General features: G+C 42.0%; 1 protein-coding gene across 1 annotated transcript in view; it reads left to right on the top strand.

Moving 5' to 3' along the window:
* NCAM1 (neural cell adhesion molecule 1) overlaps nt 1–26,704 on the top strand; it is a 70,910-nt gene extending 44,206 nt beyond the window's left edge. The window contains exons 19-24 of the mRNA XM_026068678.1: nt 3,148–3,272; nt 6,389–6,569; nt 19,802–20,009; nt 20,537–20,653; nt 22,747–23,526; nt 26,584–26,704. Of these exons, the coding sequence (XP_025924463.1) occupies nt 3,148–3,272; nt 6,389–6,569; nt 19,802–20,009; nt 20,537–20,653; nt 22,747–23,526; nt 26,584–26,704 (1,532 nt within the window). The remainder of the gene's footprint in view (nt 1–3,147; nt 3,273–6,388; nt 6,570–19,801; nt 20,010–20,536; nt 20,654–22,746; nt 23,527–26,583) is intronic.
* Nucleotides 26,705–27,340: the final 636 nt, after the last annotated feature.

Below are 27,340 nucleotides of genomic sequence, written 5' to 3'. Positions count from 1 at the left end.
CTGATAATGTGACACTATACTAAAATAGAATGCTTGTTACAATCACTTTTCTGTGACAGATGTACTCTAAAGTGTATCTGTTGCTCCCAGTATCCTAAAATGGGTACCTCACGTTCCCAAACACACCCCAGTCTTACATTGAGGGTATAAATTACAGGAAGACTAAACAGCTTTTTAACAGGCAAAGCAGATGATCACTGCCAGGGCTCCTAAGGTAGCTTCAAAGCACTGGTCTGTGCCTTTGCTGTGTCCTGGGCCTTGCTCACGCTCTCTGAGGGATGGTGGCTCTTCGTGATAGATTAAGTAATTTGTTTTCCTGAAAAGTGGCTTTGCTTCTGGCAGTTAGTCCTACAGCACAGGGTGTTGGAGCTGCTTAGATACCTCAAGATGTAGGTAGGTTCCTAGTAGTGTTTCTGAAACTGTCCAGGTATTTAACACCCACTGAGTGGCTCCCAAGTAAGTTGTTCAGTTTGCAAGTGCAAATGACATTGTTGGGTGGTGTGTTTTTTCTGGATCTCAACTTCATGATCTGAAATGGGACAGTCCTAGCTTAGTTCTTTAGTGATGAATCTTCAGAAAGAAAATGCTCCTGAGACATGAGTACTCTAGAAAGAAATGCTGGTATTTATCACAGAGGGAAAATGGAATGAACTAGGACCTTGTTGGGCCACATTTGTTAGTTTRTTTATTTATTTATTTATTATTCTAGGCGTATTTTTTGCTGGTATGTTAGAAGACCCACTTTGACCACTCCTCTTCAGACATAGACTTTCCCAGTAAGAAAACTACACAGGAGATGCAGTATTGGGTATGAGAGAGAAGTCATTGCTTATCCTGTCTTAGTAACGTGGATTCAGAAAGCAGAGTGGAGTAAAACAAAGGAGAGGGAGTTAATGTGTAGTTTTCTGCCCATCTGTTTTGAGAAAAATCCTAGTGAGCGAGATTTCTGATTTTACAGACCAACCATTCAGTGTAAAACCACTAGTGATCACAAGTCTGTACTGTAGGGAGAGTCTGTTCTTTCTGAGTATTTGCCCCCATTACTGATTGGCCTCCTCATCTCTSTATAGGTACTCTTCATGAGCCCTGCTCATGAACATATTACTGTTCCCACTGGAGTTTGTGTGTTGTCCTTTTGGCTTCTATTGGGTGCCGGATAAAATTGAGTCCCCAGAAGGGACAGGATAATGCCCCCCTTTTCCTTCCCTCAACAGCTGCAAGGAGAAGGCAGCATGAGCTGTGGTCAAACCCTCACGGGAAGGGCTACTCTGAACTTACTGGGACAGTGTGAGCTGACATAAGGGTATAAATCTACATAAAAAAGGGCTGTCAGGACAGTGAAAAATATCTCTGCCTGGCAGTTTTGGAAGAGATGATGATAGATTTGTTTAACACTTGTTCATTTGGACTGACTGCAGTCAACAAAGTAGTATCATTGTCTGCTTTCTTTCCCAAAATGTATTAGTTAGATGAGACAGGTATATTCTTACAGGAAGTGTCTTCAGTGTGGTCTTAGTGGTTTGTTGTGATAGTGCTTATACACATCATTATTAAGTGTAGTGCTGGCTTCTCCATGCACTTTTGTTGGTTTGGGGTATGTATGTGCTTAACAAAGAAGATGATGCTTCTGAATCGGGAAGGGCAGCCAAAATAACAGCTAAAATGGTCAAAAATCTTCAGCAATTTTAAAGCCCAGAATCAATGGCTTAAGCACTTAGATTATATCACAGAGACAATATTAAATAAACCGAAAATAGTATAAAAAGAAACCTAGCAAGTTTCAGCAAGATTTACAATAAATTTTGTAAAGTCTTACTAATTTTCACTGGCTTTTAAGCTCTTGGGACATTTCAGAGCTTTAGAAATATAATTCTAAGTCCAATCTCAGAGGAACCTATGTCGTCTTGCCTTTCCATAAAATGGAGCAAAGCAAGCACCCCAGCTCTGACCAAAGGTTAGCAGAATCTGAGCTCTTTTGTGGCCTGTCGTTTTTCAAAAGGGAGAGAAGTGCTCCTTTACTATTTAAGTCTTTTGCTAATTTAATATATATGTTGTTGGGGTGGGGGTTGTTTGGTTGATTTGTTTCTTTTTTCACAAAAACAAACAAACAGGTAATAATTCCTCTTCCACAGTGAGTTCACAGGCTATCAAAGCACTTTGGGAACGACTCATCTCTGGGGTAATATGGAAGAGGAAGTAGAAAGCACGAGTCTTCAGTAATCTGCTGCAGTATTTCTAAAAGAAAGCTTTGTAAATACATAGTCAGACAAGGTGTGGATTTGACTTTTGTCAAAGGAAGTGTAGTAAAATTGCAAGAAGGAAGTCCTTAGGCTGGGGAGTGGGGAACCATCTGCAGTTCATCTGTGGAGGTTATGGGGGAACTGGCTAGAAGATGGCAGTTCCTAGAGACTCCAGAGGAACAGGGTGTGGTTGTAAGTGAGCAAGCCCTAGAGAGGAGAGGGAAATCTCTGGTTTCTGCTGATGTCAGGAATGCAGATTGGGAAATGATGGTTTGTTTCTTTTAAAAATGGTTGTTACAGAAGCATGAAGGGATCTAGTTCTCTACAGCTGGTGCTCATTGCAGTTAGTTACACCAGTGCAAACTGAGTGAAAACATGCACAGTTGTGCTTCAGTACCATTTTTCACACCCGTTTAAGTGACAACAACAGTGACTCTCTGGTCAAAGAACTGTAAAACCTAAACAGCACTCAAAGTGCAAACACAGGTCTGTGACAAATATCATGTTCCTTTTCAATGATGCTCCTTTCATCAACATTTCACAGAAGCAGACTGCCTGTTTGCCATGTACCCTGACTTGACATTTTCCTGATATTTCACATCAGCATTTTAGAATAGGAACAATGAAAAGCGGTTTGTTGCTCCAGGGCATCCTTGGGGTCCTTTCTGCTTAGCCTCTGACTCCATTTAGGCATGCACAAAAATGAAAAAAAGCTGCCAAATGCTAAAAACACTTGGATCTCACAACTGTTTGTCCCTAGAAATGCACAATGTACTCTGTGCCTGAGTCAGAGTGGAACTGATATGCTGGTGGCTGAGTCTAATGAAGCATTTTTACTGGTTTTGATTAGTACTTCTTTCGTAATGAAATTTCTGAATAATTAAACATGAATCCACCATTATTTCAGGGGAACCCAGCGCACCCAAACTGGAAGGTCAGATGGGAGAAGATGGAAACTCCATTAAAGTGAATGTTATCAAGCAGGATGATGGTGGCTCCCCAATTAGACATTATCTGATCAAATACAAAGCTGTAAGTATGTCTGACACTCAAGCCTGATTTGTATTTAGCCTATTCAGTACTCAGGCTTCATTATACAGCCAGCTACCACGGCAGATAACCCTAAAGCTAAGAACATACAGGTAGGTCAGTACAGGAAAATATGGCAAGCAGATAGGGTGGACATGGATAGGATAAGAGATGTAACGTGCAAATGAGCGACATCCAAAATCTTTTGTTTCATTTTCTTTTCTTTGACTTAGATTATGAAAGATTATTCCTCCATGCTAAGTTCCTCCTGCAGAACTGTGGGCATATGGCAATTACATGCACTTAATATAACTCTACTTCATATACTTATGAAACAGGATTGCCAGCAGCAATTTAAATAGCTTGGGATCAAAGGCTCATAGTGTGGAGCATTGCTTGTCTTCAGACATATCTAACTACAACTCTTTATGTTGTTGTTCACACTGCCATATTTTATTGCATAATGGATGTTTCAGTACTAAATTATTCTGCAGATTATTGAATAAGAGGTTCAATATATTTAGTAGAAACCCAGATAAGGTAAAAGTGTCCATATCTATGGCCATATAGAAGATGCTATTTGAAGCAATTCTCTTTTAGGCCTAACTAAACTAGATCTTATTGCCTATGTAAGTTGCCAGAGATTGCAAAACACATGATTCTCTGATTGAACAAAGCATCCAGCACTGGTCTAGGGAAGGAATTTTCATTTGATGAGCAGCTAGTATTGCTGTAAGCTAAACACACCTTATTTTGTGTTAGATTGTATTTAATTTTGTTCCTACCACAGGAAATAAAATAAATGAACACACAGTCAGAGAGGTTGCTTAGCACATCCTTGAGGAATACAACCTTGGCAGAGTGTCATTAAAAATCCAAAGATCCTTAGAGCAGCAGAAAAATTGTGAGAAATTACTGAAGCTTTATTCTATTGTCTGTATATTTTGCCCTAGTATTAATACATTTGGGGGCAGCTCAGCTGCACCAGTGTGTTTTTGTGGTAAAACATAGAAGACGCTTTCATGACTGGGTGTGGTAGGTGTGCTCCTGAATTAGTTCTATATTGGCTATTAGGTAATCATTTCCTTATATATGGCAAATGAGCAATCCTTAAAGTCACAGAGCGAACTTTACACTGTTGTCTAGAAATCACAAGAGTATTCCTTACCACCGTTTTGTGCTTTTCAGGTTACTCACTCAGAGCTCCTCAGGAAGGGGAGGGCCTCTAGAATTTCTAAAGGGCAATTGAGTGTGACAGAACCGTAAATTCTAGTGGAGATGGAAAAGTTTGTTAGTGCATTCAAGTCCTGTCTAGAAGTCTGGGAGACTGGGTGAGTTTGGACCACCTGGACCTTGAAAAGGTTCACTGACACGGAGTGTCAAGTAGGCATAGCTATGGTAATTGTAGTATAACTGCAAAGGTACAGAAAATAGCTTCTCTCTGCTCCGTCAAATCTTACGTGCAGCAAGCATTGCTCTTTATCGAGTTTTTCCTTTCCCCTTTTTATGAGAAGTTCACAAAAATGATACTTAGGAGAAGATTTTGCAGGAAGAAAAATGTGTGTGGTGGGATTAACTGTTTCTCTTCTCCAAGGAAGCGATATACATTTGTTAAGGAGGGTGTTTCTCTGGTGTAACATTTTGCCAATTATATTTGTCGTTCTTCAGTGTCAGGGCTCTAAAGGTAGGAATGCTACAAGTTCTTTGTGATCTGGAATCCTTCCAGAAGAGGGGGTGGTTGTCCTTGCAGGAGATACCTTATTGTGCAGACAAAATGTATAGGATTGATGGAGGATTTCCTGGGTGTAAGTCTGCAGCATGAGTTATGCAGAAAGCTAGATCAGGTAAGATGGCTATAGATGTCCCATCTGTCCTGAAAAAATATCAAGAAACTTTCTTTGCTTTTTTCTCTCTTGACCTCATTTGCTATCACATACTGCCACCACATTTCTATTTTGAACTTACCTATCTCTCCTTGATTTCTTTGCACATAGTTCCTACCGTAGGCATCACCAGGCCCTATCTTGCTGGCCCATGTGTTGGTGGGTTGTCATAGATGCCCAACTAGACAGAGCTGTGCGCAAAGTAGCTTCCTCCTTTCAAGGAACAGACTGAAATATTGCTGTGAATAGCTGGCTTATGTGCAGAGATCTTCAATGGGAACGTTTTTTTCTGAAGTAATAAGCATTTTTTTCTGAAGTAAATAAGCATTAGGAGGAGGCAGTATCTTATTTTGTGGTACTTCTCCTGCATATATTCAGCCCACGGGCATGCAGCGAGGTTCCTTGGAAGCACATACTTCAGAAACCTGTTTCTAACTGACTCTTGAGGAACTGTGGTACCAAACCTTTTCCTGGTCTTGTCCAAACATTGTCAGGGTTGTGGTAGCGCCCTGACATAACCCTGCTGTTACCAGCTCAGTAGTAGCAAGAGGAGCTGCATGCCTAGAGCATTTCAGATTGCCTTTCATTCTGCAAGAGCTAAGGAAGGGAAGCCTTTATCCAGAAAACAGAAGCTGCCTTAGACTTTCTCTCAGGATACCTTGGCAGTAGATTTTTCAGATTCATCTGAGTGATTTCGACATCTGGATTCCCTGACATTGAAGTAGAACTTAACAAAGTTATTAATGGTAGGTACTTTCTAAAATCTCTCTTAAAGAGACAGGACAGTACATTTGTGGTAAGCTAGGCCAGACCACTGTCACGAGGTAAATCTCTGTCCTTGAAATGGTTTAAATTTGACATATTGAGGCCTGAAAAAACACTCTTGAAGCATTTTGCAGAGCAGAGAGATACAGAAATTGCAGCTTTTTCCCTCTGATAGCGGTCTGGTGATGTGGCAAAGATGAGAGAAAGAATAGACAGATTTTCTTCAGGCTTGATAATGCTGCAGGAAACGGAAGTGTGAGCAGGAAAGAGGCTGCTTCAGTATCGGTTGTCCTCTCCACTTACAGTTATTAGCAAATGAGTTTAGCACACCTGAATTAGAGAAGCATGTGCCTGTGTAAAAGCCCCCCCAATTTTCCATTCATTAGTTCACTGTCACCCTAATCTCAAAGCTGACTAGTAACGTTGTGCTGTATGTTTCGCATCCCTGCCTGCCCTCTCCTTGTCCTGCAGAAGCATTCTTCAGAATGGAAACCAGAGATCAGACTTCCCTCTGGCAGCGACCATGTCATGCTCAAGTCCCTGGATTGGAATGCAGAGTACGAGGTTTATGTGATAGCTGAAAACCAGCAAGGGAAGTCCAAACCAGCTCACTATGCTTTCCGAACTTCTGCTCAGCCTACTGTCATCCCAGGTACGGTGGTCATTAGCTTTACCGTTGTTTTCTGCTTCTAATTAGTGCAACAGTGCTGCATCCCTTAATGTGCCTGAGTAAACCCAGACAACTTGCTTGCTTAAAGCCATTATCATAATTGGTTACCCATCCAAAGCTTAGTTTTGCCATGTACATACCTGTATTATAGTTCATGTTACAGTATGTACAGCATTACAAATACACTGATAAGAATGCTACATGCCAAATACTGCCTGACTGTTCACAGGGAATGTTGGCTCTTTGTATCACAGTGGCAGGATTGCCCAATGAGAAAAGCAGCAGGCCAGAAAATGCTTTCTGAAAACAGAAAGTAGGATTTCCGATTCAAACCAAAGCAAAAAAGAACATTCAGATCTCTGATATGATGCTTTTCACAATGCAGGTTTCCCTTCCAAACCTGCTTTGTGCTTGCATTCTGTTCATTTGTCCATCCAGTTCAGCCTTTGGAGGAATAAAGGCTTAAGGATCTTGCTAGAGGTCGGAAAGTGAGGAGTTTAAGAACTTTCTGTGAAGGGTTTTTATTGAATGAAATGGAGATCAAATTAAAGTAATTTAAAAACAGCCTTGCTTTAACATTGGGTAGCCCATTAGGGAAAAATAACCAAATTGCATCAGTGTCTTGCTGGAAGCTGTTGTTTCAGACAGACCTCACCTACTAGGGCACTCTCCTTAAAAAGCGAGGCAGAAGCACAGTGCTGTGAAAAAGAAAATTTGAAAGCTGGTGAGTTGGTCAGTCAGCATAGTAAGTCCTCCTTACACAGCCAGAATTAAGCATATATATGCCAAGATTGGTATTGACAGTCCATATTTAAGGGAGTGATTTGATTTCATTCTGTCCTCTAGATTCTTAACTGCGAGTCTCACATTTTTCATCAAAACAGCTAAAATGTTTTCCTCAGTCTTTCCCTTGCACTGAAACATCAATCCTTGGTCTGTCTCTGCTCCCCCCTGCATTCCCTCCTTCTTCCCTCTCTGAAGGATGAAGCTGAGGGCTTGTGCTGGATGCATGTTGAAACTCCACTTGATTAAGTCAAATAGCATTATTAAACATATGAAGAGTGACCTAGGTGCTTGGGCATGAAAATATGTATGGCAGGGAGGGGGAGGGAGATGGGGCACAAGAGAGTTTGAGACATGTGCTTTAACAAGGCTCTTGTCCTGAATGGAAGGACACTCAGTAACACATTAAACAACTTACATTCCGATTTGCATTTTCAACAGCGCTAATACTTATTACTGTCACATATTTGAAGGACAACTGTGATTTGATGTGGTGGGGGTGGGAAGGTAGGGGTAGTTTGGCAAAGCGTTCCTTAAGGTTTTTTCAGACCTGAGCAGTCAAAGGCAGTAGGCTGGGACCAGCAGAAAGCTGGTTCCTTTGTACTGTTGTGCATCACCCCAGGGAAAAATGACAAGTGCTGGTCACCCTGGGAGTGTGGGCAGCCAGTACTAACTTCCTGTGCAGATATTCTCTCTTAGCCTTTCTTGCACACTTCACTGGGATGCCAAGATGTACCTGGGACAGCTGGGATGTTTTGCACAGGTGTATTAGTGATCTGTGAGAGCTTTGTTTCCTCTGAAATCCACAGTGTTCATGCAGTAGTCCATAGCAATGGGAGGAGCAGTGAGCCCAGACTCCACTGAACCTTTTAAATGCAACAGTAACATGGGCAGGGGCTCTCTAAATGAATGCAAGGATGAAAAATGACCATTTTGGTCCCACTGGTGTAATTTCTTTGGCCTCCCTGTAATTATTCCACACTTATTCTGGTGTGAAACACAGGAGGAATCAGGATTTGAGGCTGCCATTTTAAATGCTGCACTTTGAAATTTGGAAGCTGTATTTAATTGGCCCTAGGGGAGCACTTTGAAAAGCAGCGCTTGTTTCAGAGTGCAGGTTTCCTGCAGGGCTGACCCAGCAGACTGATACAGTTGGATTCTCAGAAAGAATGTGCCCCGTTTCAGAGAGAAGTAGAGCATTGTGCAGTGAAGTGATTGCTGCTAGCTCTGCTGGATCAGTGACTCTACTTCTCTAGCTTCTTCATTTTGTAGAGGACTCTGGTTTATATTAGGTTTTCAGAGGTATTTCCGGGCAGTTCGGTTTCTTGAGCCAATCCCCAAACTAATAATGCTAGGGAAAATAGTCCCTGAGGCAGCTAGATTTTTCTGACATGCAAATCACAAACCTCTCTTGAAATGAAGGCAGCTATGTCAAATTGCATTAAGGAGGGAGCTTTGTGTATTACTTTGCTCTAGCATCTCTTGTAGTTTTCATGGAGTTTAGCTTTTATATTTTGATTTTGAAATGAGCTACATAGGGGAGAGGTCAGAACCAATGTCTCTAATGTGATGTCTGTACAGTTTTCACAATGTCCTTAAAGTGATTGGAAGGATAAGAGTATTATAGAAAATGTTGTGTTAGAGTAGTTTGCAGGCAGCTGAAAGGCTTAATGGAAAAGTCAGCCTTGTATTCTTGAGTCTATCTTGCTTTTGCAGGATTATGCTCACCTGGATCTAAAATCCAAGTCCTTGGTACAAGCTTTGGGGAAGGACTTGGACAAGGTGTTAGGTGGAATGTCTGCTCCATAAAGGCTTTTTTTTTTTTTTTTTTTTTTAAAGGCCATGTTGTCCTTTCAAATACCAGATAGTCATTTTCTTACATTTCTCACTGAGCCTCCTATTCTGTCATTCATTTTAATCTCATCTGCTTGCTAACTCCATAAACCCTGACTTGGAACCTGCTCTGCAGCTTTTGGCATTGCTGAGCTTCTGAACCAGCCCTTTTGTCGGTGTGAATGTGCTAATGCTCTTCTCTAACCTTTAGCCATTTTAATTTACTAAACTAAATAAACCTTTGATTCTTATGTTTTCTATATTTATGACCTAATTTTTTTATCTATTTTTCTCTCTTTTTCTCTTTTCTTTCTTCTTCCTCGTCCTTTCTTCCCTCCCCCTCCCCTCTTCCCCTTGTTCCTTTCCTATGTCTGTCGTCATACATGTCACCTTGGACCTCACGGAAAACATCCACGCTTGCCACATGCACCAAATTTGTTTTTAAACAACCATATTTTCCCCTCCTGGGAACCATTGTCTGGCACCTGCAGCGACCTTGGGAAGTCCATCAACGTCGTCCTCCTTTGTTTCATTGCTTCTTTCTGCAATGACTCTCCTTTTGTTCTGTTAGACACTTAAAACAAAATACAGTAATATTTGCTTTAAAAGGCCTGGCTCCTACTAAGGCATGAAAGCGAATAGTTTTGCTTCAGAGGATTGTACCAGTTTAGAAAAAAAACCCACAAAATATAAAAACAATAGATCATTTTATTTGAAAGAGTCAGTATTTTGTAACAAGGGGTGGAAAAGGTTTAAGCCAAGTGTTTTCTCTTGAAAATTTTTTTTGTTACTTAAAATGAATTTGCCCTTTTTTTAATAGATGTAAAGAGATTTTTTTGTTTGTTTTGTTTTTCATCATAGGAAGGTACAATATTTAAAGCCTTTTAAAATGCTGGTCTTTGCCGATTTCCACACACATCTAGTGCTGATCTCCACTGTTTGTTGTGGAAAAGACTTCTAAAGCCCCATCCGCAAATCTAAACCCACAAACTTAAAAAATAAAAAAAATTAAAAAAAGAAAAAGAAAAAAAACTTGTCAGAGAGGTTCCTGTTGGTTGCCCAAATTTCTTTGACAGCTTTTGCATGTGGATTAAAATTTAAGGCCATCAGAAGGTTTTCCTCATGCTGTGGCCTGAAGAAAAACATCTTGGTAGGAACTGCATGTAAGAGTTTTCTTTCTTTTACGTAGTTGAATCCTTGGAACTTCATTGGCCCCTCATGTGTGGTCAAGTATCCCATGGCCCATAGTGCATCTTGGGCGTAATCCAGCCCAGGAGCACACAGATTTTCAATGGATGCTTGTCTAATAATCTGTCTGGTTCTCCACTGCTGTATTATCACCTTCGTAGAGAGATCCCTTTTCTTCCCATTTGAACAGAAAAGATTAGCTGGGATCAAGTAACTTGACCATCTAAATGATTATTATTACTGAACCTTAATAATATTCATGGTTAACTGTGCATGCGACACTACCAGATAGGGTTGATCCATGGTGTAAATTGACTCAATATAATGCAGCTTTGTTATCAAGTCTAGTGTATTGCTTTTCGTTCAACCAATTTCAGCTGACTTTTTTTCTTCTCTTTCTTGTCTTTATTTAAAAACGAACCTGTGCCCTTTGTGAATTGTCTTTGTCATGGGAAATCCATTTGGCTCTGTTGCTCCCTTAAGCCTCCCAAAAATGGGGGTGTCTCTCCCTCTCTCTCTCTTATGCTCTGTAAGTGGGCCTGAGGTTGCAAAGAATGAAATTGTAAACATATTTTAGACAAAGCTGTAAAATATCTGTACAAAATCTGTCGAATAGTATCAGTGCTCCTGAATGGGATTAATCTTTCTAACAAAATTCTATTAGGGACAAAACAAACAACAAAAAAACCCTTGCCGTTAATCTTGTCTAACTACACATTTTATGCTTTGCGCATAAGTCTCTGGCTGTGTTCAGTTGACCATTATAATTTATGACATTCTTTTCTATCTAAATTATAAATGAAAACTTTGTGCAGGTGTTGTTGCATACGTAAGCATGTGGATTTCTTTCAAAAAACTGTCTTGCTTCCAAACTGTCCATTTCAGTCCTTCATACTGTAGATGTATTGCAACACAGGCTTACATGGAAAACACCAGTGATGTTTGTGATAGCTCTTTAGACAAAAAGCTCGGAGGGATGTGAAAGGCTTTGAGAATTGACTGTACTGTTTAAAGTGTGTAGGTACAGAATCTCACTGGAAGATCTCTCTACATGCCAGCATCCTTTGACAGGAGTGACTGCATAGGTTCGGCAAAAATCACAGTAGCACAAACAAGCATCCCTGAGTTCCCAAAGCAGCTTTTAGCTCACTTTCTATTTTTTTCATTTGGAGCTTATTATTTTGGTTTATAGGCTCACACTCTCAAAATTTATAGCATCTTTACAACTTCAGTTATCAACACCATTATCCTGTTGGTTATTAGCTTGTTCACAGTGTTCTGGAATGTAGAAAATGGGTTAGACCTTTTCGGTTTACACCTTAGTGTTATTGAAATACAGCAAGAATAATCATAGTTCTAAAAAGTCATGTGAACTTCCCCCATAGTTGAGTTTAATAAGTTCATCTTCAAACCTGGTTTTGTATTGTTTTGTAGGTTTCCCCTTTGCCATCTCTCTCTCACAGACAGAGCTTACTAGTTGAGGTTGAAGTATATCTCATGAAATTCATAATTATTAAAATTAAATATCTTTCCTAAACTATTACTTTAGATAACTGTTTTCCATGGAAAGAGACCAGTACCTCCAGAGGCCGTTCTTCCCGTTCAAAGAGAGGTGCCTAAGGCAGCAGGGATGAATCGCCCTCCAAGGTGCTTGCTTTGGTCTGGTGATTAGACAAGGCCCAGAAGTTAATGTAGATGAGATATGTTTGTATGGCTAAAGTAATGAAATGAATCCCCTGCTCAACTGAATACAGAAATCCAGTCAACATGGAATTTTGAAAAGAGCTACTGTCCATGTGCTTGTGAAAATGAGGAGTATAACTTGATATTTTCATGACCAGTTTAAATGGATTATTATATTGTGTCAAATCCTTGACATCCGACAGTCAAGATTTAACAAGGTGCCAGGCCTCATTCTTGCAGTTATTTAAAAAAAAAAAAGTTTGCAGAAAAAAATACCTCTCTTCTCTGTGTTCACTCAGAGGTGAGATGCAGATTTAGATCTGAAACGACAATAGGTTCAATCACTCAGATTTTTGGCGCACACACAACTTTGCAAGCACATGTTTTATAGGAACAAGTCTTACCCCCAGGAAGGCTTATAATAGATGTCCCCTGTCACATTGGCTCTCTCTGAGATGAACTTCAGAGCTTTGCAGAATCTCACATGGCCCATGGAATTCCAGCAGCTGTACCCTCAATTTGTTGTCAAGTCTATATATTGCATTTCAAAGATGTCTGTTCAAGTGTTATTTTGGCTGCCTTCATTTTGTAGCAAGGCTTTGTTTGATAACGTTCTGCTCTACCAGAATCAGATACTCAACACCTTGTAGTTTCTACTAGATAAAATGAAGTAGTGATGCTTTCCTGACTCTTGAAGCTAGTGGAGTGGAATGAGCAGCCAGTGGCACTCTGAGGTGTGTGCATTGTGGTAGTGTAGAGGAAGGGCGACTGTGGCGAATGTCAGACTGTGTGGATCAGCTGTTCAGATTTACAGTCTGATTTGCTCCTCAAGAGAGGATCTTTGTATGACTTGCTCTTTGCTGACACTTTTCCCTCTCCCTATGCTTGCATGCCCCTTTTCATCCTTGCCAAGGGAAAGCAGTCATAGGAAAATTACAGAGCTTGAAGCTAGGAGCAGACCACTGAAGCCCATGCAGTATTGGTGACAATCTAAAAGAAGGCCAGTAGTGTTTCTGGGAAATATCCATTGCCTTCTTGTCTTGGAAGGAGTGTTCAAGAGACTGCTGTGCATTTCTGCTGCCAGTAGCTGAGTTTAAATCAAGCATAAATTGTCAAGCCTAATTCTGTGTGGAAACAGAAGCTATCGTCACATGGAATAGATGGTTGCTTGCAACTTGCTTTCTCCACTAGAGATTGTGCAAGGTGTTGGAGAGAATAAGATCTCTAAAATCTGGCACTTCCTGTTTGAAGGATACTTCAAGCATTTGCGAATTAAAGCTGTTAGCACCCACAAATGGGTTTTCTCCTGGCTTTTTACTTTCTTTCTCTTCTGATGCACCAAATTAATTTTTATTTATTTTGTGTGTTCCTCTCCTTTCTCCCAAACATTGTAGGACCTTTGAAATGCCTGGAACCTCATCTGCTTCTGCCCATCCCTTTTCCTTCTCTCTGTCTGACTGTGCCTAAGCATTCTCTAGCCAAGACCCCACGGGGAAGACACATCTGAGTGGCTCTGCCCTCTTTAACAGGACAGATGTCTACAGAATTGCAAGAAGCACAGTCTGGTCATTATACTGTACATTTTAAGATAAGGGTGTTTAGAAAGGTTGGTCTTGCAGGAAGCTTGTGTTCCATTGAAAAATCATTTATCATTAATAAAAAAAAAAATTCTTCATCTCTTTAGAATTAAGGACTCAAAGCATTTTTTAACATTTTGTGTTCCCTTGTTTGACCTATAGAGGTATTTTTCCTCTTGGTTCTAATAAGGGCAAACCAGCATATTGCTTTGGGTCTATAGCTTGCAAATAATTACCCTTTACTGTGCATATTAGGGTGTATTCCACATTTTTGGACAAGTCTTCATCACTTGAAATCAATGGAAAGATCCTCATGAGGTCACATGGGCTCTGGATCAGGTCAGAAAGTTCCACCATCCATTTTTATGATAACACTTAATCTGTGATGCGCATGCACCTGTATACACACAGTGTTAGCATCTGATGCTCAGTGACCTGACAGGTTATTTATATCCTAGTGTAGTTTCATAAAATTGTTTTAGGCCACACCAAACTACTTAAATATTAACATGATTAAATACAGAATTATTTCATCTATAGGATGGTGTGAGTAATTCTTAAAGTATTTGTTGATCAGTTTAATTTAATCAAATGTGTTAGTTCCTAAAGCTGAATAACATAAACATTTCCTGCATTTTCTAGCAACAATAGAATTTCTTCACAAAACATGCACAGAAAATAAAAATTCAGCCTCCAAGGTCATGAGGTTTTTAAGGATTCTTAAATTATTCTTTCTTATTAAGAATATTGCTTGTCTCTGAAAGACTTGGAATATCAGGTCATGTGATGAATAAAAATTTATAAAAGCAGAACTAGTTAAGGAGATGTGAGAGTTACTGAAAATGACACTTACACTTTTTGTAAAATTTTCTTTAAAGCAACTGTATGAGAACAATATTTTCATGCTAATTAAACCAAAAGGACTGAGGAGACTCAGAATTATTTTGCAGTTACATGGGAGCCCCCCTAGTGCAGCATTAGAAATGGTTTATTCTATTGCGACCTGACATAAAAGATAGGATCCTGAGACAGAACAGAAAGACAGCAGAGCAGATCTTTGAGTGGTGTAAACTGCTGTTTGCAGTGGGTTCAGCAGAGCTCTGAAAGTTGCGACAGTTGAGGCTTTGCTGTTCCGTGGCTACTCAGGGTTGCACAGAAAATCAGTGTCAGAGTCGAGAATTGACCCTAGATTTGAATGTGTGTGTCCAGTGTGTTAATCACAAGAACACCTTTCCTCAGTTACTTCTGGTCTTTTCTAACCTTTCATGTGAGGAAAGTCCTGCAGGTTACCTAGTAGCGTACCTGCTGTTTGGACAAGTTCCATAAAGCATGGGATACCTGCAACAGCTTTCAGATCTTCTGTCTGTGGACCTTTAAGATTTTGCTCATGTTATGTTCTTAAGTGTTTTTAGTGCCTCGCGAGAAGCTGATGAAAGCCAGGTAAAAGCAAAACTTACATAGACTGTAGATCAAATAATGAAGCCATCGCTTTGAGTACAGGCCTGGCGGGTCCTCCACTGCACCCATTAGCAAAATCAGTCATTTTGTGAGATCTGGCACTCGCTGGGGTTTAATGCAGGGTAGAGAGTCTGCTGTCCCAGTGAATCCTCGTGTTTGGCAAGGACTATCAGAGAACTGGTATCGTACTTCCCAAGCATAAAGAAAGAGCCACAAAAATGCATGTGGACATGCACGCACCATCATAAGAGAACTTGCCATTGTTAATTTAAATGTAATGGTGGTTATTTGCTTGGGGCAGGAACCATGTTTTTCTTCCATTTTTGCAGTGCCTTGTATTTGGGCCATTCTGTTACTTAACGTCTCCCCATTTAGGATTAGTATCAAGGCAGCCTTTTCTGCAATAGTGCCAAGTAATCTGCATAGCATTCCTGTTTAGAAAGTAAATCTCTGTTCAACCAAATTTGACGGAGAAAAAAGTGATGTTCTGCTTCCAGTCTGGAATTTCATATATTCTTAGTTTATAAAGCCTGAAGGGGCAATTATTCTTATTTAATTTATTCTGCATAAATTCAAAGACTTGTCAGCATCCATTCCTGTTTGAACTAATGCAAAGCTCTTATGATAAAGTCTACCACCATCTTGATTGAATGTTTTCCAAATGACAGAACCTTATTTCAGTGTTTAATTACCTTCACTGTTAAAATTTCATACATTATTTCTAGCCTAAACTCATTTAGCTTCTGTTTCCGGCTTTTGAATCTTGTTGTATACTTGCTGAAATAAAGTGCCTTTTATTATATGTACTACTCTGTTGCGTATAGGTATTCATAGGGCTAGACTGACCTGATTCATCCCTGCCCATTTCTTTTGTTAAGTTAAACAGATCGAGTTTACTGGGTCTGTTTTTCTATTCTTTAATCAAAATTGTGGTATTTCCTTGCTCATTTCATCTTATTGTTCATTATCTTTCTTGAACAGCAAATATTGCCGTTTTCCGCCATTTCCCCATATTAGCCATACCGATGCCAGAGAGGGGTGACCTTTCTTTTCCAGCTCCTTCTGTCCCTGTTTACACATCTGTTTGGTATTGCCAGGAGTGAGATGGTAACAGCCTGGCCCAGACTTCCCTGGGAATGCCTGAACCCTTTGATCTCCAGCAGCACAGTCAACAGCAACTACTGTTCAGGGAAGGAGTCAGTTATTCCTTCCTTACTATTCATGTAAAGCAGCTTGCCCAAGTCCAATGCCATGTGTAAACACTAAACTGCTTGAGAACAGCCCCTGTTGCTCTGCCTGCTGAGGAATCAGAGCCTTTGGCTGTGCCCCACCTGCAGAGGCTGTCATTGTCCTAACTTGGGTTTGCAGTTCTTGCAGGGTCACGTATAGTGGTCCAGAGACAAGATGGAGGCAAGGTATAAGGTTATTGATGTGATTTGTGCCACAGATAATTCCTGACCTCAGGAGCTTATAGCTACTACTGACAAGTCTTACGAAAGCAGGTAGGGAGAGAAAGCGAAGAGTAGGAGTCACAAAATGAAACAAAATGAAACATTCTTCAAAAGGTGTCTTCTAGCACATGGGAAAATTACCTCTGTCCCGGAACAACATCTTTAGTTTCTCCTTAGCCATGGTGACTGGGATGAGGTATATTTTAGAGGCACAACAGAAAAGCATAATTCTGTGCCCTGTGATGCTTTTCTTTGTGCATCATTACTAGCCTAACACTGAGCTCATTCCCAGAAAGAAGCTGTAGATGAGAAGAAAAGTTTGACACATCTCTAGTTTTCTCCTCCAGGAACTGGTGTGGAAAAGAGTATGCTAACTATTGAATAATCCATGTAAGAATTCTGAATACATTAGAAGAGATCAAATACATGACCTCCTCAATCCCTGCATGCATCAAAGGTGATGAATTCTTTTAACTGGGTGATGAATTCTTTTAACTATGTAGCCTGATGCAAGGTACTGGCAGGGACTGATCTCTCTGGCACAAACATTCTGCTGAGCTTTTAGTGGACTTGTGATGTAAGCATCAGCGTCTGGTACCTCAGAGTGACTTTTAGACAGAGTCGAATGTAAAAAGAAACTTTTCTGTGAAGTCTGGATTCCTCAGTACATGTCAGGGTCACAAAATGGAACAAGGCTTATCTGCCACATGCTGAGGGTACACTTAAGTAATTCTGAAGTAAAAAATTGTGTGGCGTGGGGATTGGCCCTCTCTCTCTGAGCCCCGGAAATAACATCTCTACAGCCAAAGTGAACATGTATTGAACTAAGGGTTGAGGGAGAGGAGTGCTTGTTCTGCATACAAGAGATTTCAAGTGTTTGGGGTTTGTGACATCCAGCAGTAAAAAAAGTGGTAGAAATCAATAGAATTGCATCTTAATAATAATAAAAAAAAAAAAGAGCGGGTGTGGGGGGGAGAGCAGACCTCCAGGGACAAAGGCAAACATGCTGATCCTGTTCAGTGGCTTAAGCAAACATCAGTAACCAGCTCTGTCAGCTGCACAGGCCTTTGCTGAGTGCCCAACGCAATAGTGAGAAGCAGATTACACGACAGTTTAGACTAACAAGCTGCTTTTTGAGTGATTTGGTACATCTAATAGATGCTGAACTGTATGATCCAACAGCCAAATGCTGTGCCTACAGATCAGCAGTTTGGGAGGAGTCATTTGAACAAAACAAGGGGAACAAAAGGTAGTTTGTGTTTGGGGCATGACAATAAGAGAGCTGGGAAGCCCCAGCTGGCAGCATTCAATACTATGCATGTTGGTTTTGTGACAATCAAAGTCTTTGACATGATAAACTGATACATTCATCCACACTCTGCTTCTAAGAAAGCATGCGACATTTCGCAATCAGGAGCACTTTCCCCAAGCTTAGTACTTAGTATGGGCAACCCCATATATTTTCTGGGTCTTCTTCCACACCTCCTCCTACCTGCTGTGCCTGTAAATCCACCTCCTCCTGCTGTGGAGAAAAAGAGAGCCCAAGACCTTGTCTCTGGCAGAGTCAAAGACTCGAGACTACGCCACCCTGCTATTTAAAAGCTGCTTATGATGTCTGCAACAGGTAATAGCATCCGTAAGATTCAAGTCTTGTTTGAGTGTGACATCTGGTGTGGGGTTTTAGATTTTTGTCTCAGTAACTGTTCCCCCTTTAGATATGTGTTAGAATATCACTGAGGAAATTAGGGCATTGACAGGCTGCAGACTACAAATGATTCATGGGGTATGAAGAGTTTCTTTCAGCAAGGGGACTGGTCAGGTCTGGCTAGCATAATGTGGAATGAAGTTGTCAGAGGAAGCTGTAACTAAGCAGTACAATGGGCAGTCTTGGAGCTGCCTGATTCTGAGATCATCTTGCTCTACTAGTGTTTCATGTCCTGATTCCAGAGGACTTACTCCAGACTGCCAGATAGATTTGCCTTGACTAGCGAAAATTTAGAGGTTTGTGTTACATATGTAAATGTCTCACTTTTTTTTTACAAATTTTGAAATCATCTAAGTTTGTGAGTTTCGGATAGCAGCATGAAGTTCCGTCAAACCATATACTAGGATGTATGTGAGCTTAAATCTCTTGCCTGCGTGTTGGATTTCATTGCTTATTGCCTGGCTGCTGCCTTGAAGAAACACTTAAGTTTTCATTTATACAAATCTTATGCTCATGACTGTCCTGCAGAGGTGCCTGCTGGCACTGTTCCCTCTACACACTTAAGCATGCATGTGCCTCCCATGAGGGGAGGGGAGGTGGCTGATGGAATCTGGGTTTTAGCACATTTCTCTCCTTCAGGAACTCCTTTCTAGGATAACCCCAACACCACCTTGTTTCAAAACATCTCTTTGCAGAATTTAGCAGAACTTCCCAGTTCTGTGGTTTTTAGAGCAAGGCTTGGGGAGAAGGGACCCTTTAGAAAGTCTAGCTCCTCCTGTGATTTCATGAACTGTGAGTCCCAGTTCTGCTGCATACCTCACTCACATCCCTGAATGCTGTGAGAAGCCAGTCTGTCTCTGCCAAGGGCTGTACTTTGGTGGAAGTTGACCTCAAGTGGTACGACTTATGAGGCATTGTACACATGAGTGTTTGTGTGGGAGCAGAACATACTGAGATACTGGGAGCTCCTCGCAAGACCCCTACTATTAATAAAGTCCATTGAGCCAGTCAACTAGTTGAGTTAGGTTTATTTTCTGCACATAAGGGACTAATCAACACTGAGGCCCCGTAAACATTTCCCTGTGTTCTGTCTCCCAGCAGGGCAAGCCTTACTGCAGAGTCCAGGCTTCATTTCCAGACATGATGCTTGTCCTCACGCCAGCTGGCAGTGCCAAAGTCATTCTGTAGACCCTTTTCCCTTGGGAGGGGAAGGAGAAGTGTGGAGGGGAACAGGAGCCCTTTACTGTTTCAGTTGGGTATACGCTACAGTAGAAGAGTTTTCTTTGGTTTGCTTTCCAGGCTGTAGCCCAACAGAGATGTGAGAAGTCCCACTGAATTTATCTTTTCAGGCCAATTGTACCACATGTCTCTAGAATAAAGTGCTGGTTATAACATGAGGCTGCTAGCAAGAAGGTGTGATTCCTGTAAATTTCCATGCTTACCCACCTCAGCATAGCCAGAGTTGAGTCACAGCTAGTCCCAACTCACCTTCTTTTAACTATAATGCCTTCTTTTCTTCTCTTTTGGTCTCTAAAGCCAGCACTAGCCCCACATCAGGCCTTGGGACTGCTGCCATTGTAGGCATCCTCATTGTCATCTTTGTGCTGCTCCTGGTGGCTGTGGATGTCACCTGCTACTTCCTGAACAAGTGTGGCCTGCTGATGTGCATTGCTGTCAACTTATGCGGGAAATCTGGCCCAGGAGCCAAGGGCAAAGACATGGAGGAGGGCAAAGCCGCCTTCTCGTGAGTACTGTCATTGCTTCCTTCCTCTCAGTCCTTCTGTTGATCACTGTGTCGCTTCAGCCTGAAGTGGTCCCATGGTACCTTTTGGCACACCTAATCCAGAAGAGGTTGAACCTGTGGTCCATCCCTGTCCTGGAAACTTACGCTTCTAAAGGCATCTCTTCAATTCTGGGGGGAAAAAAAGTGTTTCATGAGAGTTATGGTTGCCTCATCTCTGGAAAAAGGGTAGTGAAAAGGTTTGGGGCTACCCTGGTTCTGCTTTATATTTCTGGGCAGGGGTTTCTTCAGGCATTTCTTTTTTTCTGTCCCATTCCTGTTAGAGGCCAGCAAATGGCTGACCCAAATGCTGGATGCTACAGTGCTCTTTTGTGCTGTAGATAACAATTGGAAGGGGGAGTGACAAAAAACTAAGCTGCTGTTCAGGCCAGCCTGTTTCTGTCAATGTCACCATCTATTTGAGGCATGGCTTTGCTGGAGGATATCTAGTGTGAACAGGAACCAATCTCCATGCAATTCCCTTGTTACAGGAAAGATGAGTCCAAGGAGCCTATTGTGGAGGTGCGGACTGAAGAGGAGCGAACCCCCAACCACGATGGGGGAAAACATACAGAGCCCAATGAGACCACACCACTGACGGAGCCAGAGTATGTTGATATTAGGCAATCTTAGCACAGGGTCAACACAGTGTCCTCAGTTGCCTTAATCCCTCATCTCTCATGTACATGATTCAGGGCAGGAAGAGAGGAGAAAATTTCCACACCCAATTTCTGACATAGCAGTGAGGAAATCCCTCCTGTCTTCCCCCAAACTTAGTGACTCTTCTATTTCCAGCACTGTAAGGGAAAGAAGGAGAATGAAGGACTGCTGCTTGGAAGGCCTGCCTCTGCCAGTTCTGTCCAGAGTGTAGATCAGACCTGTCCTGGTTCGTTTAAAGGAATCAAGAGCAAAAGCAGCCCCAAGCTGAAACTGACTCCTGGCCGAGCTCTTCTCTAGTGTGCCAGATGAGTGTAAGAACACCCCGTTGTGACAGCACCTGTCTGCGCTGATAGCAATAGCGTGGCTATGCTCTGGATGCTGAGGGAGGCATGGCAAGTCCGATTATTCCTTGAGATGGGAGAAGCTTGAGAGCTATGTACAGGGTTTTTTTATGTCAGAGAACTTGTTCAGAATTTGGGTCTGTGTATCTATGCTAGCTGGGATTGGCAGGGTGTGAGTATTGCCCAGGGTCCACATTAAGCCCTTTCCTAAACTGCTACAATTCTAGTACCCTCTGGGYACCTATTCCACAGCTTCTGGGATAATAATGGGAAGAGCTGTTGAAATGCTGTGGGGTAGCAGCTGACAGAGAAGTTGAGCCATTTCTGTGTGTTTGCACCATCTCTGGCACAAAGCCGACTCCAACTGACCTGCGTTATCTTGAGCTGGTTATGACATGAACTGGAAAAGAGCTCATCCTAATCAGTTTTTAGATTATTGGAACCATTCTGTCGTGTAGAAGCAAGATGCATTACGAAGCTTCCATGGGCACTGACAACGTTCTTTTGTAAGTTGAACCATTCACCACAGGTTTAACTTTCAATTCTTGAAGAAGACATAATTCCTTAAGGGGTTAATATTTGGCTCAGGTTTGGTGTTGATGGCACAAGTTGGGGTCCTTTCTTCCTTCAGTGGAACCATCACAGTGGTGAGGCGGTCAGATTAGCAGTAGGACTCACTAGTAACATGACTCTGCTGGAAATCTCTGTGAGGTGAGAGGAGAGAGGAAAGAGGAAGCCACGTCCACAAGCAGCACTGAAATACAGATGTGCAGCACTGTGGAATATTTGGATTTATATTCTTGTATTTTTCTTGGAGTGTCTTACCAGTGTTTTAATTCTATTATCCTCCTCTATGGAGGTTTTCCCTCAGTTAATAAGCCTGAGGTGGTGGTCTCGGGCATGCTGGTTTCTCACTCAACCATTTCCTTTCTAGCCTCACATTCCCATACTTGTTAAGACAGGCAGTACTATATCATGGCTGCTAAAGCAAGGTTACACTGTCCTGTTACTGATTGTACTAAAGTAACCCCTGTTCCAGCTAGTACAACAGACAGATATGAATCTGCTCAGAAGGGTAGAAGACATCATCTCAAAGCTGCATGTGTGTGTATATATATACATATATTATGTGTGTGTCTGAGAAAGAGTTACATACTGTGTGGCTTAATGAAGGCCTTAGACCTGCAGGCAGAAGGCAGGGGCAAGACGAGGAACTGGCTTCAGGGTCCTACATTGGGACCGTGTTCTGTAGTGAGACATGGCACAGGGCTGCAAGCCTGAGGAATGAGGAGAAAGGTTCATTGTGAGGTTAGGTGTAAGAGACCAAGGAGGGAAGTTGGACTAAAAGAGAAGAGTCTTTTTACAAGTTGCCAGTTGGGGTTAAGTTTGGCCAAGACTTCCACCAAAATCTATGTGAACAAGCCATTCCTTATAGGATGTGTCCTCTTTGCTCTTCCTACTCTTCCTGGTTGCTTTTTGATCTCCCCAGCCAGCACCTGTTACCCATTGCACATTTGACTTCTGAAGGGTTTCTCCTCCTTTGCCTCCATGTTCTCTGTGTGTGTTGTAACCACACGCCATGCTGCTGCTGCTGTGCCACCCACCTGCCTTCTCGCACTTATGTTCTGTTCCCCTTTCCCCTGCTGTCATTTATGGGCTTCATTGTCTCTATTTCTCTTCTACTCCTGTCCTCTTCACAGGCACCCCGCTGATACCGCAGCTACCGTTGAGGACATGCTGCCTTCTGTAACCACGGGCACCACTAACTCTGACACTATCACTGAAACCTTTGCCACTGCTCAGAACAGCCCCACCAGCGAGACCACTACACTGACCTCCAGTATTGCCCTGCCAGCCACGGCCATTCCTGACTCAAACTCCATGTCGCCTAGCCAGCCCACTCCAGCCAAAGGGGCAGCTGCCTCAGTCTCTTCACCACCACCCTCCTCCACCCCCAAGGTGGCCCCCCTTGTTGATCTCAGTGATACCCCAAGCTCTACTCCAGCTACTAATAATTTGTCTTCAAGTGTCCTGGCCAACCAAGGCGCAGTGCTCAGCCCTAGCGCTGTTGCTAACATGGCTGAGACCTCCAAAGTGGCACCTGGTAACAAGTCAGCTGCCCCAACCCCTGCAAACCTCGCTAGCCCTCCAGCTCCATCAGAGCCCAAGCAGGAGGTCTCAAGCACCAAGATCCCCGAAAAGGAAGCTGTACAGCCCAGTGCAGTGAAGAGCCCGACAGAGACAGCCAAGAACCCAAGCAATCTGAAGAGCGAGGCTGCTTCAGGCAGCACAATCCCCTCCCAGAATGAGGACTTAAAAATGGACGAAGGGACCTTCAAGACACCAGACATTGATCTTGCAAAGGATGTTTTTGCAGCTCTTGGCACTACTACTCCTGCCAGTGTGACTAGCGGGCAAGCTCATGAGCTTGCTTCTTCCACTGCAGACAGCTCTGTACCTGCTGCACCTGCAAAGACCGAGTATGGCTGCCTTTAATCTTCTGTTGGTTGTGTGCTGTCTCTTGTGCCCTAGTGCTTGTGCTGTGTTCTTGTTGGATGTTCTCTTAACTAATCTCATTGTTTCCTTAGCAAACTAACTCATCTGTGAACCCACTAGGCAGGGCTTGGCTTTAAAAGTCTGGGAGGAAAGCAGGAATAGGTTGCATCAGGGCAGCAGAGAAAAGGCAATTCCAGGCATTTATCATTAATGTGTTATTCTTTAGATTTCTTTCCAGCTTTGTCCAATCCTAGATGATTCTTCTATGAAAGAGATCAGAAACAGTTCAGTTTGGTGCAAAGAAAGTGCTGTTCTCAGAGGCACTAAGTTCCTTCAGTTCACTGAGCACCATCACCCAACTCAATTTCTTAACATAACAGTTGGAGCCATTCAGTACTTACTTCACTGTGTGGCAGAGCAGAAGCTAGCCTCATGTGAAACGCAGAAGCACCGTACTTCTCTGGATTTGTCCCTAAACTAGCACAAGGGTAAGGCAATGTGATCCTGTCAGAGAGGGGAAGCAGTCAGCATCACGGTTGGGTAAGGATAACTTGGTAGTGTGTCATTCTGGTGTAGCAGGAATGAGTCTCCATCCACTGTGCTGGGTCTCCTTTTTACACAGCTGATTTATTTGGAGAGCATCAGCATGCTCCTAGGCAGGACAGCTCTAGAGGTCCTTTGGAACCATATGCCATCTGGAGAGGATGCATTTTCCTTAGCCGTGACCAGTCTGCACTTTGTGTTTGGCAGGAGACATTGCAACTAGATAATGAAAGCAGCATTAACTGCTCACCCAGGTAACTGAACAGAGGGTCCCCAGCTGTTATGCAGATGTTGAACGTGAATGCTCTCACTGTGTTAGTTTGGACAGCAGTTGATGATAGCCATGAAAGCAAAAGCTTGGAAAATGCTGACTGAAAGTGCTTAGACCACTCTTTATGGCACAAGTACTTAAGTTTGCCATTCCTTCTGGCTTCCTATTTGGATACCATGTTTTGACAGAGGCAGGATCACATGGAAGGAGTATCTCTTCTCTCCTGCCTGAACAGGGTCTGTGCTTTAACAAAGGAAAGACTCCTGAAAGAGCAGCTCAGAATTCTTGTGGGAGCAGCTCCCCAAAACACAAAGTTGAGTCTGCACTGCATCTTTGGCTTTTGTAAAGGGTTCTGAGTGCTATCTCAGCTAGACTGCTGCTGAGAACCTAACTAGCTGTTCTAAAGCCAGGTTTAAAGCTCCCTCAGATATATCTCAGCTATGCTACAGCAACCACAGTGGAGATATGTCCTTTCACAGCTTTGGTTAGAACTTTTTCCATCGTCAATTGTCCAGGAAAATTACCCTATGCTGGAAGCTTTATATTTAATCCAAAATAAAGCATGGGCCTTGATTCTCTGGACTGACACTGTGATTATAACGAATAGAATGTCTAATAGAGGATTGTGGCCTGGTATTGAACTGAAGGAAGCTAGGAAATGATTTGCCCATAGCAAGGAAGCGTTTCAACTGAATGAATATAGCTTGGTATGCACCATGTAAAATGAGTTTGTGGTATGGTGAAATGCAGAGCTGCACTCTTTCTGCCCTCTGTCCAAATCAGAGAATTCCCAGAATCAAAAGGACTATGAGAAAACCTCAGAAAGGATGGCTTTAGCCACAAGAGTGTTTTATTGTAAAGCCATCAATAACAACTGCCAAGTTGGTGCCACAGTGAACAAAGCAGTAGTAGTGAAACAAAGCCCCAGAAATCTCCTAGTTAGCTAGACCCTCAAGTGGATGTAACAGGGGTACTAGGAATGTGTGAGTAGTGTCCGAGACCAGCAGGTTACTTCCATCTCTGATTAAATCATTTTGCACCCAGCCAGCTCATTGTCAGTTGATCTTAGCAGCCTCTGCTGATGGAAACAAAGTATTTGTCCTTTCTTTCACCACCCCTGAGCCAGGAGTTTTCTGTCAGGAGAGAAAGGGAGGAAAAACAAAGGCACTTACTTGACTTTGCTGAGATTTATCCTCATGGTAGGTTTAAATAGAAGAGCTTTAAGCACAAGAAATGATAGCTTATTGGGAAATAGGAAACAGTGAGTCTGCTATTTCATTTCCCAATAGTCTTTCTAATTGGTGTAAATTGGAGTAGTCCTGTAGCTTCTCTTGTTTGGCTTGATGCTATTGTGAATTCCAAGAATTTCAGTACAACCACCTTTTACCTAGGAACCTGTGCTGCACATTTGCTTCCCTTGGTGCGAATCAGTATTTCAAGTGTGGGCTCAGATTCACCTCACCTGCTAGGCAGGATAAATTAGGACTGCAGTCATTCCAGACTGACTTTGTGGCTTATGAGATGAGGTAAGCACTTGGAGAGGAGGCTTTGTCTGCCTAAAACCAGATCTGCCTTGTGTGGCACATTCCGTGACTGCGAAGGGAACATAGGACAAATAAGCTTCTCTGATTCTTCAGTAAAGTGCCTAAAGTCAGGCTGATGAGTGAGCTTTAGTCTGTGAAGATGTTGACCTGCCTTAGACCTGTGAAAATAGGTTAGACAAATTGCACTTCTGCTTTGTTGCTCTTCCTGCTACATAGTGTGAAATTCTGAGAGTGGCTTCCTGTAGGAAAAAAGATCTACTGCTAAAAAGTCTATGTCTGCAGTCTCTCTTAATTGGACATTTGAGTCACATAAATGAGTGATTGGTAAAATTAAATTCCTTGCAACTGCGGGTGTTTTTCCTTTTGCTCCTGTGGCATTTCACACCACAGCATGCTTCTTGTCTCTGCTGCTTCCTGAGACCTCTTCTTCTTGCTGTGTTAACTCAGGGCAGAAGGAAAATGAAGCAAGATTTCCCTAGAGCTAAACAAAGCTGGGGTGGGGTGGGGAGGTTGATTTTACTTTTGTTGCATTTATCATTTTGCTTTATCAAGGAGATACCTCTGAGTGTTTCCAGAACGTACTCTTTCCTTATCCCCAATTCATCTCATTTAAAAAGAGATATGCCAGTAGATAAACTTTTTCTCTGTCTCTAAACTGTGCTGTTTTGGTGATTATTCTACAGGAAAGTCCCAGTAGAAGACAAATCTGAAGTGCAAGCGACGGAAACTAAGACACCTCCAGCAGAAGTCAAGACGGTTCCCAACGAAGCCACACAAACAAATGAAAATGAGAGCAAAGCATGATTAGCAACAGATGAAAACAAATGACAGAACAACTTCACCGGAGCATTTAAAACACAAAACACACCACACATCTCATTCCTCTAGTGTCTTTTGCCTTTTTTTAAAAAACAAACAAAACAGAAAATGCATAAATGGGGGGGAATCTCTCTTTTTCTTTTTTTTAAATTTCTAGAAAGGTTCTATTTGTTGTGCACTTGCTTTTAAGGAGTAATACATTTTAAAAACAGGGTTAAACCCACAACCAAATCAGGGCTCAGCTGACCCTGTGTATATTAAAATAAGCGAAATTGCAAATACCAGTTACAGCATGGTTAGGAAGCTCAAAATCAACTAGTCTCATACAAAAAGAAAGAAAAAAAAGACCCTGTTCTTTCCTTGGTTAGTATAGTAGATATAACCACTTGTACAACTTGGTACAGCTGGTACTTAATGAACAAAGTCCACAATTTATTTTTATACTTTTCAGTCAAGTTTGAAATATGTAAAGCCTCATAAATAAGTTATAATTTCTGTTCACCTTGTATTTGTTCAGTATGCAAAGTGTCTTGTGCTCTTTGTGACTGAATCCTGTTCTCCACGTTAGATGTTTATTTGGTTGGTTTTTTTAGGAAGAATGCCAAAATTGCAGCTTCGGGG

The sequence above is a fragment of the Apteryx rowi genome, unplaced genomic scaffold (assembly GCF_003343035.1).
Source record: "Apteryx rowi isolate R43461 unplaced genomic scaffold, aptRow1 scaffold_278, whole genome shotgun sequence".
Taxonomy (NCBI): domain Eukaryota; kingdom Metazoa; phylum Chordata; class Aves; order Apterygiformes; family Apterygidae; genus Apteryx; species Apteryx rowi.
The sequence above is the reverse complement of the archived record's forward strand: the minus strand, read 5'-3'. Positions and strand labels throughout refer to the sequence as shown.